The sequence below is a fragment of the Neovison vison genome, chromosome 11 (assembly GCF_020171115.1).
Source record: "Neovison vison isolate M4711 chromosome 11, ASM_NN_V1, whole genome shotgun sequence".
In the NCBI taxonomy this organism is placed as follows: domain Eukaryota; kingdom Metazoa; phylum Chordata; class Mammalia; order Carnivora; family Mustelidae; genus Neogale; species Neogale vison.
This window is the reverse complement of record NC_058101.1, coordinates 18,137,190-18,152,089: the sequence shown is the minus strand read 5'-3', so window position 1 is coordinate 18,152,089 and position 14,900 is coordinate 18,137,190. Positions and strand designations below refer to the sequence as shown.

General features: G+C 33.1%; 1 protein-coding gene across 14 annotated transcripts in view; it reads left to right on the top strand.

The window, feature by feature from the left end:
* The window catches only part of ADGRL3 (adhesion G protein-coupled receptor L3), a 793,594-nt gene that overhangs the window by 758,499 nt on the left and 20,195 nt on the right, over positions 1-14,900 (top strand). For 12 of the 14 annotated variants that reach the window (XM_044268179.1, XM_044268169.1, XM_044268166.1 and 9 more), the window contains 2 exons: positions 4,722-4,847; positions 8,851-8,947. In XM_044268179.1, coding sequence (XP_044124114.1) covers positions 4,722-4,847; positions 8,851-8,947 — 223 coding nt within the window. Of the gene's footprint in view, positions 1-4,721; positions 4,848-8,850; positions 8,948-10,226; positions 10,289-14,083; positions 14,170-14,900 lie in introns of those variants that run through there. The other 2 variants (XM_044268177.1, XM_044268178.1) reach the window with 2 other exon arrangements.

Genomic DNA, 14,900 nt, shown 5'->3' with positions numbered 1-14,900 from the left:
GAGAGCATAATGCCCTCGTTTCATCCATGTTGTCGAAAAGGGCTGGATTTCCTCCTTTCATGGCTGAACTTATTCCATTGTATGTATGTACCACATCTTCTTCTATTCACCCGTTGATGGACACATGGGTTGTTTCCATGTCTTGGCTATGGTGAATAATGCTGCAGTCAACATGGGAGTGCAGATAGATCTTTGAGATTCTGATTTCATTTCCTGGGGATGAATACCCAGAAGGGAGATTTCTGGATCATATGGCAGTTCTGTTTTTAATTTTTTGAGGAACTCCATACTGTTTCACATAATAGCTCTACCAATTTCCATTCCCCAGTGCACAAGGGCTCCCTTCTCTCCACATCCTCACCAATACTTGTTATCTCTTGTTTTCTTTGCTTTTTTTCTCGTCTTCTTGATGATAGCCATTCTGTCAGAGGTGAAGTGGTATCTCGTTGTGGTACTGGTTTATATTTCCCTGTTCTGTGTTGTTGAGCATCTCTTTATGATGGTCATTTTTATGTTTTCTTAAGAAAAATATCTATTCATTTCCTCTGTCCATTTGTAATCAGATTGTTTTGTTTTTTTTGCTATTGAGTTATATGAGTTCTTTATATATTTTGGATGTGAACCCCTTACAGAAATATGATTAGCAAATGTTTTCTTCAATTCTGTAGATTGCCTTTTCATTTCGTTATTTATTTTGCTATGCGCAAGCTTTTTATTTTGATGTAATCCGACTTACTAATTTTTGCTTCTGTTGCTTTTGTTTTTGATGTTATGTTCAAAAATCATTGCTAAGACCAGTATCTAGGAACTTTTCCCTTTTATTTTCCTTTAGGAGTTTTATCCTTTCTGATCAAATGTTTCAGTCCTTAATTCATTTTGAGTCAAATTTTGTGAGTAGTGTAAGACAGGGTTCAGTTTCATCCTTTTGCATGTAGTTATCTGGTTTTCCCAAAACTGTTTATTGGAGAAATTGTCCTTTTCCTATCAAGTATTCTTGGCTCCCTCGTCAAATATTAGTTGACAGTAAATGTAAGCATTTATTCTGGGGCTAATTCTGTTCTCTTGTTCTGTGTGTCTATTTGTATAACAACACCATACCGTTTTAATTACTGCAGCTTTGTAGTATAGTTTGAAAGCAAGAAATGTAATGCCTACAGCTTTGTTTTCTCAGGATTACTTTGGCCTTTGGGGTGTGTGTGTGTGTGTGTGTGTGTGTAGTTCTGTACAAATTCCAAGGTTGTTTTTTCTGTATATGTGAAAAATACCATTGAAATTTTGAGAAACTACATTGAATCTATAGATGGTTTTGGGTAGTATGCACATTTTAACAATCTTAATTCTCTTAAGAAGTTTTTCTTAAGCCATCTGATTGAATTTCCGTAATGTGCCCATGCTGACATAGTTGCTCATATGTTTTGATTAGAGAAATATGAAATACTCCATTTTGAGATATTTTGCCTTATGGGGGTATTTGTTGATTGATTCAGCTCATTAATAAAAATCCAACTCTATGTTATCAGTCCTATTCTGAGTGTGGATTGCATGATATGACCAATACCAGTATTTCTACTGGTGACATTAAATTTATCACTTTTTCTTTTGTTATGCACTCAATTATAAACTTCAGAGGGTATCATAATTATTTCTGATCGGAGAGTATAAAAGAAATATTCCATTGATAAGGTACAGTTTCTTTCCCATATTCTATATTCTAGAACAATATTAAAACAATAAGATACCAAATCTGGTCATGGTGGGATGGATTATCATGTGAAATAGTGGATTAGAATACGCAAATGATTGAATGATCAAATAACTTTTATTTGATCTAGTCAGAGATTCAGTCCATGTTATTTATTTTTTTTCTTTTTAAAACACATGCTTAGCATTTCAAAACTAATCACAGAAAAATAAACTCAGTAAAGATTCAGAAAATAATACACCTAAATATGGAATCTGGCATCACTAGATGTCTTGGTTTGCTGGTTGTATATATAACCAGTTCAGAACATTTAACCTTTGTTGGAAAATGAAAATAATCCATGATGAATTCCTGTGGCTTATACAGTATAGCTGCCTTTGTGACAAGAATGAGACTGGTTCTCTTTTTCTCTTTCTCTATCTCCCCCTCTTAAAATATTTGTTTAGGTTTAAATCACTTCATTAAAAAACACTTTCTTTTCTAAGAAGAAAATATGCTCTTGAGTACATTAGGAAAAACAAAGTGGGACATAGGTTATAATCAGCATTTTGGTTCTTGGAAATACTTCATTATTTCAGGACTAATATTAAACTCTAATTGATAGTGTTCACCTTTGGGTAGAGATAATTTTTAGCTTTCTCAAATTCTAATTAAAGCATTTGTCCCTTTTTTTCCCAGATACAGAGAAAGGGATAACTTAATAGATTACTTTAATAATAATGTTAACATATTAATTTTAGAAATGCGGCCTCTTATAAAGAGCTTTCTGACCATAGAGCACCTATAAGATGTGGATTTTTTTTCCACATAGGGCCTATTGCCTCATCTTTTCAATCTTTAGTTTATTTTCATTGCTTAAGCTTTTCAGTGTTCTTATCTGTAAAATGGAGGTAACGATTATTTCCTAGAGTCATTTTGAGGGAGGGACCTAGCATAATTCCTACGAAATAGCAATGAAAAATTAGAAGCTTTTTCACTCCATACTCCCAACCTCACATATCTATTAGACACACACACACGCGGGTATCAACTTATTTCTTTAAAAATATAAACAAAATGTGAATTGGCTTTTAAACACTGAATAAAACTAATATTTCTAATTATTCATAAATGTGCCATAGAAGAGATTGGTTGGAAAACATATCACTCTAATTTAAAATATATTAATGATTGTAATGCTGGTGTTCCGGATCAGAGCAAGTCCTCAAAAGCTGCTCACCCTGTGCGTGGTACCTGAATGCCTTTGACTCTCTCATCTAGCTTTACTTTCAACTTCATATTCTAACCTGACAGATTCCAACCTATCTTTTGAAGATTCTCTCAGAAATCCTCTTCTCTGAGAAGCCTTCCCAGGTCCCCCCCTCTTATTGGCAGCAGGCATGCCTCCTTCATGCTTTGGTAGATTGTTGTTCCTATCGGAGAATAAGCATTTCATATATGTGAATTCTTCAAGCAAACCTTAATGTATTCTGTCTCCAATTCTGCCATATCTTTGGTAGAAAGAACCCTCTAATATTAAGATATGGTAGTTTAGTTCTGAATGCTAATATTTTTGTGTATCATTCACACTAACTTTTTTGCTTTTGATTCTAAATGTCTCTCAAAAAAGCATGCATCTATAACTTTGCTTTAAATAAAATTACATTGGGATATTACATTGTCCCAAATTTTGGAAAGGATGAATTCATGTGAATTCAATACGTAAAGAGCTAAGAATAATTATAAAGTCTTTTTTTAAAAGATTTTATTTATATATTTGACAGAGAGAGAGATCACAAGTAGGCAGAGAGGCAGGGAGAGAGGGGGGAAAGCAGGCTTCCTGCTGAGCAGAGAGCCCAATGCGGGGCTTGATCCCAGGACCCTGAGACTGTGACCTGAGCGGAAGGCAGGGGCTTTAACCCACTGAGCCACTCAGGTGCCCCAAGAATAATATATACAGTGTTATTTATATAATAATTATATTATATATTATATATTTATATTATAATATTTATATATAGTAATATTTACATATAATATGTATTATATATAAATGAAATTTATATATAATAATACATTCATTTATATATAATAATATATACAGTGTTGTTTCATAATGAACATAAATTTGGAATGCATAACCAATAAAATGTCCCAAAGTGTGTTTATAGTTGAGGAAGACATACTTGGGGATTATTGTTGTTGTTGTACATAGTGGAAGTATGATTTAGGGCAGTTACTGTTTATTTTTGTATGTCTTGTTTGATTAAAGAGATAGTAATAAAAATTTTAAACATGATAAAAGTTTTCCCAGACATTGTTGATATGTTACCCTGCTTGGAAACATCAACTAAAAAAAAAAATGTTTATCTCCTTTTTTCCCATGATTTTATACTCAAAGCAGGATTAAGAATTTAATAAAGAAAAGCAATCTGTGATTATTGAATAGAATTATTATGATGGAATAAATTTAAAAATATTTTGGATTTTATATTCTGAAGTTATAAATTTGACCTCTTTTAGGGGAAATAAACTTCAGAGAAATATAGATTTAAAGGAAATTTAACCCAACACATTCCTTTTTTCTGTGTTTAAACATTCTTTTCTCTTTTCTCTTCCTCTCTCTCCCTTTCTTTATCTCCTCCTCTCTGTGGCTTTGTCACTAGACCTCAATTCAAAGAACAATTGCACCAAGGGGCTACTTCAGACCAAATTTATAAGGCTAAAATTAAATAGTGTCTTAAAGAGTCTTAACTTTTTGTTTTTTGAACTAAGAGGTAGTAGTGTTAAAGCATAATTGCATGTGTGTGTATGCATGTGTGCCTATTTTAAAAGGTTCCATTTATGTGAAATTTCAAGATTGGTGGCTTGGACATCCTTTTATATTGTAAAATATATGCTGAACAGAATTTCTTGTATCTGTAGGGCAAGGAAATAATTATATTAATGATCTAAAAATGAAACGCACATACATTTTTATACCATAGTTCCCAGCGGAAATGAATTACGTGCTAACAGAAGTTAATATTTAATTGGCTAGGTACGAAAAGAGTATGGGAAATGCCTGCGAACGCATTGTTGTAGTGGCAAAAGTACAGAGAGTTCCATTGGCTCAGGGAAAACATCTGGTTCTCGAACTCCTGGACGCTACTCCACAGGCTCACAGGTAAATATTTGTTCGTTCAAATGAAATAGCTCTTACTTGTATTCTGTCACGAGTTGCTGTCCTTCCTTGATCAGAAGTAGTTTGTATCCCAAGTGTTTAACCCATCACATTTGTTTTGTTCCTTCAGTGTCTCAAATAGGGATGACTATGACAAATAGTCCAAAAACCACATTGCAACAAAATTATGAAATTTGGGGTCTCAGTTTGCATAATAATTAATGATTTCAGATTATTCCTAGTTGAATGAATACAGAAAGTGACAACAGGAATTTGGCATTTTACCCAAAAATTCTAAGAAAGTAGCATTTCATATATATGATTTTTAAGGGAACTACCTCTTATAGCCGATGTAGTAACCACTTCCTGGTGCTAATAATCACTTCTTAAAGCTTGGTCATAATCATAATCACACAAAGAGATATTCACAGACATGTGTAGGATTGGTTTCTGTTTATGCATGTTTATAAAAACTATGAACTAAAGTATAACCCTTTCCACTTCAACCTTTCTTTAAGCTATTTTTTACTTGTTTTATTGACTGTAGATGTATTTACATTTGTCATCTGATATTTGAAACATAAAACAATACATGTAACATCCATTAAGTTATGAAGTAAAGTAGTAAAATGAACACCTGTGAAGTGAACATCCAACTCACGAATTGAACATTTTCCGTATATTTTTCCTTCCTGAAACCCCTCCCTAATCAATTCCTGTGCCTGCAACCAGAAAACTTCTGTTCTTCATTTCTTTGACACATTCTAATAGTTTCCCATCTCCAAAAAAGATGTTTACTATTTGTTTTTTACTATCACTTTTTAAAATATTTTTTGAAGTGTTATATTATTGTATTTAGTCTTCTGTGACTTCCTTTTTTTACCCCCATATCACCCCAGTTCATCCCGTGAACATTTAAGGGTTCACTCTGAGCTGCATAATGTCTACTTTTTCTCTGCTGCAATATTTTTTCTTTTTCTCCTTTTTCTATTCAACTATTATTTGATATAGTTTAGTGAGTTGTTAAGCTCCTAGATCAGGAGCCAGTTGAGTGGATTCAAATGTTGGTTTTGTCACTTATTAAGTCTGTGACATTGAATATGCTAATTAACTTCTGAACATCAATTTTCTAATGAATAAGAGTACTTGCCTCAAGAAGTTGTGAGATTTCAGTGAGTGAATACATGAAAAATTACATAGTATAGAGCCTAGAACATAGAATTAATTGAAGTATTAAAATTTTACACATAACATGCATGTTCTACACATAAAATATATTTTATGTATACATACATATTTATCTTATACCAGGTATTATTTCAGTGTGTGATACATCAATAAACAAAAGAGACAAAATTTCTGTTTTTCTGGAGCCTCAAATTTAATACAGACATTAGACATTAAATACTGGATATTATATATAATATAGGAAATAAATGCATTATAATTTTAAGTCTGATTATATAAGATAATAATGACTACGGGAGGAAAACAGCAGGGTTAGGTGGGTGGAACAGCAGAATGAGTTAGGTCTTTTTTTTTTTAAGGTTTTATTTATTTATTTGACAGAGATCACAAGTAGGCAGAGAAGCAGGCAGAGAGAGAGGGAGAAGGAAGCAGGCTCCCTGCTGAGCATAGAGCCTAATGTGGGGCTGATTCCCAGGACCCCGAGATCATGACCTGAGCCAAAGGCAGCGACTTAACCCTCTGAGCCACCCAGGTGCCCCGAGTTAGGTCTCTTTAAGGAGAAAATATTTCAGTAAAATTTAAAGAGATGGAGTTATTCATACATGTATCTGGGGGGAAGAACACTTGAGGCTGAAGAAACAATTGTTCCAAACCTGAGGCAGAAATGATTGACTTGGAAAGGAGTGGCAAGGGAACCAGTGTGGCTAGCTCAAGTTGCGGAGACTCATAGAAGAGGAGGTAGGGGGAAGCTCATGTAAATGTCACCTAACAACAATCATAATTCCATCAAATCTGTTTAGATGTCACTTCTTCAGAGTAGTCTCACAGACTTCCTAGTCAAGGATATTTCCCCTCATTATGTGCACTTAAACTTTTTTAAAATTATGTAATATAACAAACATTAACAAAAGCACACAAAATACAGGTGCATGCATATTGATTCATTACCTCTCCCTGGGTCAAATATTAGACTGTTGGGAATACCTTAGAAACCCTTTGAACCTTTCTCCATCATCCGCCTCTAAAGTAACCGCCATCTTAAGTTTTAACAGTACATTTTGTTTGGCATGTGTTTGATACTTATTCACATGAAATCAGCCAGTACCTCTTCTCTTCTATTTTCTTTCTTTCCTCAGACATCTGTGTTGCTGCAGGGGCCTATGTTGCTCTTTTATTATTATTGTTGTATATTGTTCTATATATCCATCCTACCATTGACATCATTTGCGTTCATAGTTCTCAGTTATAATAATTAATGGTTCTATGGAATTTGTAGGCACGTTTTTACTTTGGCATTTGTTTTTGTGATAATTTGTTGCATCTATCACTTAACTAATCTAGTAACTCCATGAACACAAAGATATTTTTTGTTTGTCTTTTCTTTATATATCTCCTAGAATAGCTTCTGGCATGCAGTAGAGAGCATTTAATATTTTTAATTAATCCACTAGTTCATTGATTAATTAATTAAACAAATGTGAGAGAATTGTTTCCCGTATTTCAGTTTGAAGCTTTGAAGTATTTTTTGATAGAAACATTTCTCATGTGTTCAGAATTTATAATTTCTTATTGTTTTAATTTAAAAAAAATAATCTCTTTTATTTTATTTCTGTATTTTAAATAGGCTCCACACCCAACGTGGGGCTTGAATTCATGACCAGGAGACCAAGAGTCTCCTCACTGAGAAGGTGCCCAGCTGGGAGCACCTCTAATTCTTTTATTAGTTTTGTTCTGTATGTGTGAGGGAGTGTGTCTCTGTGTGTAGTTGCTAACCTAAAACAACAATATAGACAATATTTCTGAAGAATAAGCATGTCCCAAGATTTATAAAACAAATTGTCTAGTATTTTAAGATTAAATAGTCCTATTATTCAGGGAGTTCAAGTATATTTGGAACATAATCCATTTTTGAGCTTGGTTTTGCCAGTACCTTTACTAGTAGGGATAGTTCTTAAAATTATCTCATCCTTGGAAAAGCTGAAGATAGGTTGTTTTCCTCCTCACAGGATTCTTAATACTTTTTTGATCCCTAACTCAATAAAATGGCAGAACTATAAGCCAGAAAAAAAAAAATCTCCTTCCCCCAAATGGAAAAATATTACACCACTTTCTTCAGTTATATGACACTTAGGAAACTGTGAGAATATAAATAATGATGTAAGAATTTTTGGTTCTTGATAAAACTACTACTGTGAAAGAAATGAATAAGGGTGAATTGTCTTCCTTTATTTCCTTCAAAAGAAAGAAAAGTCAAAATCATATGTAACCTGTAAAATTACACTGGGTCTCACAAAATTTATGGAAGATGTAAAGTTTAGTAGCATTTTAATAATACTCTGTTCTTTTCTTACCAAACTTTTTCTTTCTTGCAAGTTTTTGAATTCTTAAAGCAAATCTTTTGTTAATAAAACTGACAATTTAATACATATTTAAATACCCATTCCCATAAAAGTTACAATGAAAATAATTTGTTTCACTTTGGAAACTAAAATTATTAAACTCTAACCATCTAGAGTACACATCTATATATCTTCAACATGTTTAAATTGGTAGAGTACATTACATTTATTGCTTTTTCATAGTTACAATTATTTGTGGTATAAGCATTTAGGAATACACTTAATGAGAACCAATTATTATCACTCATTTAGTTTCAGACGTTCTTGTGCTACTGAACTGCAGGCACGTAGAAGTTACACAGTTGCCAGATGCCAGAAACAAAGGTTTCATATAACTATGACAGAAAGAGAAAGAATGATTTGTGGGAAAATTGACTGCCTGGTGAGTTCATTTCCCTTTTTCCCTTTTCCCCATCCAGAGCCGAATTCGTAGAATGTGGAATGACACGGTCCGAAAGCAGTCAGAGTCTTCCTTCATTACTGGAGATATAAACAGTTCAGCGTCACTCAACAGAGGTAATTAGAAACGATTTTTCATATTTATTACTTTGGTGATTACTTTAAGAAGTTCTTAAATGCATTGCTTTTTTTGCAACTTCTGGACCTTGTTCCATGTGATAGGAATATCGTAAGGTTATAAAACTTGGTTGACTGTAGCAGTGTGTTCCATTATTCATAAACCTCTTTTTTTTTTCCAATTCCGAGTTTTCAAGAAATCTTTTCTGAAAAAAGTTAGAAAACGAGAACTTTCTTTTTCTAGTCATCTGCCACTGTAATAAACTGGAGAGCTGTCAGGCCTCATTGGAAGCAGTGAAAATGGGCAATTACGTGGCTATATAGTCTGCTAAGCATCATAGAGTTGCACATTGTCCCAGGCATAGAGCAATTTCGTAGTCTTTGTGAAAGTAAAAATATACTGTCTAATACGTACTTGAGGCACCCTGTATATTTGGGGTAAAAATCACATCTAATCTCAGTTTCTACAAAACTTATCCAGCATATTTAAAGATCTAGAAGGAAAAAGGATATATATACATATATATTATGATTTTTGTGTGTTTATGTGCTTCTGGTTATCATGTTCCCAGGGCATCATTTCGATTTTTAAAATGAAGTTCCTTTAATCTACTGTTTTGTTTGTGGTTGATTTTTTTTTTTAAATTCTTCTGTTTCTCTTTCTTCTTCCTACCCTCCACTTCCCTCCCTCTATTTTAGTGTATGTGTGTGAGGTGTTGAGGGGGGAGTGGGGAAATTAGAATTAGGTTGATTACAGTAAAAATGGGTAGATGCTATATTTGTATAGAGTTGGGTATCCTACAGATGTTGCTGAGGAATACTTACAATATAGTTTTATCTGTAAAGATGATGTTTGCATGAGCTTATTCCAGTCACACTGTCCTAAGAAAGATATTTTTGATGCATATATTCAGTAGTTATTTTTATGATCTACATTGGTTTTTTTCCTATCCCCAAACTAAGATTATTAGCTCCACTTAAACCTGTTTCTGTAAGCTTTTTATTACATTAAATACTACTTAAAACAAATAATTTAACAATCACAGCTTATGATTCAGGAAAATTCAGATGCTGGTGCTCTTAATTACTTTTACTCAAGTTATCTGCATCTTATTTACATAAAATAAATTAGGACAGATAGTGTCCAAGCTGAATTTGATATAGGGACCCATGTTATATATAGTCTTAATTGATTTTCATATGTTATTTGGGACAGTGATATAATAACTATAACCTAGTGATAATATTAAACTTCCTATATCACTTTTGCCCAATATAGGAACAGTGAGTGCAAATATCCTCCAAATATGAAGAAAATATTTCAAAACACCTACATTTTTATATTTTGTTTCAATATCAGTCTTTTATTTTCTATATTTTTATTTACATATTACCAATGAATATTCTTCTCTTTTTCAAGTTTAGTTTGAATGGTTAGTCTGTGAAAATTTTTTAAATATGAATACTCTAACTTTGGACATACTTTCCTAGTCATTGAGAACGAATTACTTAAAAATGCCTCCAAAGTTCAATAACTTATTTGCTTTCATGGTGACAGATTTTGTTTATTGTCTAATCCCACAAATGGAAAGTTTACAGTATGTTCCTAGATAGAAAACTACCCTTATGAATAGGATTTATTATTAGGAGTATATCGTATCTAATAAACACAGCAACCATAGAACAATTGTTTCTTAAAGAAAAGATGAGATCATGTGATTTTAATGATGCACTGTTTATTAGCCTACTGTGGTTAAAATATGTAACATTATTATTCCTTAAAACATGTAACATTATTATGTTGTCTAGCATTATGATGTAAATTTATGTGAAGATTGTAAGGTATGTGATTTTACTAAAAATTGTTTTAAAGGGACACATTTTTGTGACCTTGATTTTGAGGTCAATCACATGTAACATTGCAGTGCCCTTTTTAGTTCCTTCTCAGGAATTTCATCAACTTGAAATATGTGATATGTGGATGACTTGTCAATTTGAAATACATTTAATGAAAATAATAATATTTATATTGACTGATCATCTGTTTAAATCTGGTTTTCAAGCCTTTAGTTTTGAAAGTATTTCTTAGTTACTCTTGAAGAAGGGTATAAAATTTCTTGACATCCAATAAGTTACTCTAATCTCGACTTTGGGGAGGGAGTTAAATTAAATTTGTGACTTGAAGTGTGTCCCCGCAGTGATCTTTTCCTTTAGGATAGGGATTCTTCCTTTCGCTCAGTGACTTTAATGGTGGTAGACATCACAGTGATCTTCTTGATTTCCCATATTAATTCCCTGTTCCCCCAATTCAGAAACTCCTTATTTTATTCTCATCTCATTATTTTTTTATCTCAGATGCGTGGAGTACTTTAAAAATTTATTTCTTCATATTATATCTCTGAAGATAGTCTTTAACCTCCTTCTTTAATCTTGTCTTATTTCCCAGGATCCTATCTTCCCTGCATTCAGGCGTGTGTATCATATTTAGGTAGGTGAAATCCAAGATTCACCTTTACGGATAAACACTTCAGTCACCTTGGCAACATAATTATTCACCTCTGTTTAGTCGAAAGACTATATTCCCTGTTATTAAAATAAAAATTCTAGGCACTACATCTTTGCATCTTCATATATTCTAACTCCCCATTCATTCTCAGTTTCTCACAGCTAGCAATTTTTTTGTTTATTTAAACCCCATTTTCCTTTCTCTCTAAGATCTATTAAATCTCTTATTTTTGTCTTTACTTTTGGCCTTCAAAAACTATAAAAAGTTGTCTAAAAATTAGTCTTAAGTCTACTTTAGGTTTTATTTCCTATTCATACCACTCCTTAGTTCATCAAAAGAATAATTATTTTACAATTTTGTATGTCTTAACATCTATTCTTCCAAACAAAAATTCATCATTCTCATCTTTGGGATCCATTAAGAAGAAAGCATCTACCATACAGTACAGAACTCCTCAATGGTTTTTATTTTTTCAAACCATCTTTAATATTCTATCCTTGAACCAACTTGTTACAACCTATGTATCAAGATCACCTATCTAGATTTCCCGGTGTGGTAACTTGATTACTGTTGGGATTTTATTCCTTGGAATCACGCAAAACCTTGGAAGATTTATGGATAATTATTAATTTGTGTAATCATTCTTACATATTCTCTTTGGGATTTTATTATTTGGTCACCTCATCTCTTTAAAACGTTCCATTACACATTCCATTCCATTTGTCCTTTGAATATCTATATTCGTGAAGATGTTTTCCAAATGTTCCCTATACATTGTAAGATAATTTTTCCCCTTCTGACTTATTTACTGCAACACTACTCACTCAAGTAAATTTAGAATTCTTTGAGGCCAGTACCCGAGGACTATGATCACCTTAACTTCCCTGGTGCCACTTTCATAACCAGAAGGAGATTTTCAAGAGCATTAATGTGATAGTCAATTATAGGAAGTTATAAGGAGGATTAACTGTTATCCAAACTCAAGTTTTTACAAACCCCACAGGAGGGTTTATTCATTGGCTCATTTAAATATTTACTATTTGCACATAACTTGAAGTCAGTCCTCAATTCCCCCAAGCTTCTCCAGATTTTTAGAAACTTGACCCAAATTTCTAGTAGCTCTAACTTCCCAGGAGGGGTAGGAACAATTTGCAGCTAGCATAGTCTTTACCACTCTTACCTCCAGCTCCAACCTCTGCTGACCAAACCTCCTCCTGAACAATTTAGATGAATCATGGCTCTAAAACTTGCCTTTGATCCCAAAGTGAAGCATTTGCTGAGAAATTTCTCTGGTAGTTCAGTTAATGGTTAAACATTTCTGTTCCTTTTATAGATCTATATAGAAATCGGGATGTTTTCTGAAATTGGATTTTATTAGGCTTTATCTCATCATGACTAATGTAAATGCATTGCTCATTTTCTTTTTATTTAATTAGCTGAATTGACACCAGAAATTTCAGTTTAAAATCAAGTTTTGCTAGGTAGCTGCTGCCAATACGATGTCTGAATTATGAAAATTGTTCCACCCAAGCCCCTCCCCAACTGTAGCGTTATTACAAAACTGTGACCCATCTTAGCCGCAGAATTAGCAAAAAGGCATTTCTTCTTCTAAAACAATAGCTAGGCTAGCATAATGAATTTTTATCTATCTCCGATTCTCCATCTCATCAACCTCCCATAGAAGTTAATGTGATTTAGATTTGTATACAAGGGAATCTGACCAGTAAAGCTATATATATTTAAGCCAAATCTAAGTGTTGTGTGCATGAAGACCGTCTCTTCTGTAAATGTACAGTCATATTCATTAAAGTGGATGGCTTCTCCTTTCAAGGTTCACATTCGTATTAGTCTGCACATGCATTCTCCGTAAATTTATGTAATCAGTGCAGTTATGATGGCTTTCGGCAATCTTTTCATTATTTTAAGGGTAAATCTTGGCTCTCACTGGCACAATAATGTACCGAAAGATGGCCTCCCCCATTAGGAACGTTGTTGATAAAAAGGGGAAAGGCATCACCAAATAAACTTTGCAAATTGGTGATTTACTCATAGTAGTTTTGAGAATGGAATTTTAACTCTCTGACTTTTGGTAAGTTTTCTATATGCTCAGTGTCTGTGCAGTGGGGACACAGAGAGCACTTCACAGGGACCTTGAGAGGACAGAGTTTATATATGTTAATTCCTTACTACAGTGCCTGCAAACGATACGTCCTCTTATCATTATTTTGTTCAGAAGTTCACTTACATCTTCTAACAAATGAAAACTGATCCTTGCCAGTGCTCTCAGATAATTAGATATTAAAATTCATCATTTACTACTGAAGGTTTTCTTTCCTTTTTATTTTCTAGTAATAGGTGGGAGGAATAAAGTAGTTACCTGAATGCCAAGTAAAAGAAAAAATAATTTACCTAAAATGCTGCTACCCTTGAGGCTAACAAAAAGAGATAAACTAATAAAACTGAATTGTCTCTTCTAAATTAGAAATTAAATGCACATTATATCTGCCTAGTTGTACATTGCACCTTTGATTTGTAACCGTATTTTAGCATTGAAGAAATAAAGGTAAAATATTTCTTCTCCTTACCTTAGATAATGATATAAGCAAACACTGCCTTCTCTTCCCTCCAAGCCCTATCCTGCCCTTCAGAAGCTCAGAGAACACTAGTGCGATTCAGACAGCCCGGATAAATAACCAGTTACGTAGCAGAGCAAGGATGTGACTCATGCCCATTTTAAACTCATGTCTTCTCAGAGCCCGTACTATCTTTCCCAGAAGGCTGGTCACCAAGGCAGAAGAAACTTCACAATAAATCACCTGTCATCTCATTAATATTCAGGCTACTCAACATATTTTGCTTTTGTGATTTTAAAGAAAAATGCAAATGAAAAATTGTAAGTGATGTTTTGCTGCAATTAATCACGTCTATAAATTAAAGCTTAAAAGGGTGAAAGCTTCATACTCATTTGGTGTACTTTATTAATCTCATTAAATATAATATGGCTTTATATGCATAAAATATGTCATATTTCTGAAAAGTCTTGCTGTTCTGAAGGGTTATAAAGTTGTTTATAAATATTAACCAAATCCTACTATAATCTGACATCTATTTGTGAAATTTGCATGTACAATGAAATAAGGATATCTTCTGTGTTAGGAAAATCAGTTTAATAACACAAAAGCAAAATAGGTACAGATTTTAAAAGCGAAATGTTATGCCAAATAGATAATTAAACAATGCTATTAATATCTTGATTCCTAACTCAAAGAGACCAAATAATTTTCAGAATGAATTCTCTATTACAAAATGAAATATATTTAAATATTGATTTCTAGGCAATCAGGGGCAAATGTTCTTGCTATAAATTGCTGGCAGGAATTGAAAAATAAAGATTCCAAAATGCTTGCCCAGTGAGTCCTTCTTATGCTTTGCTTTTAACTTTGTCTC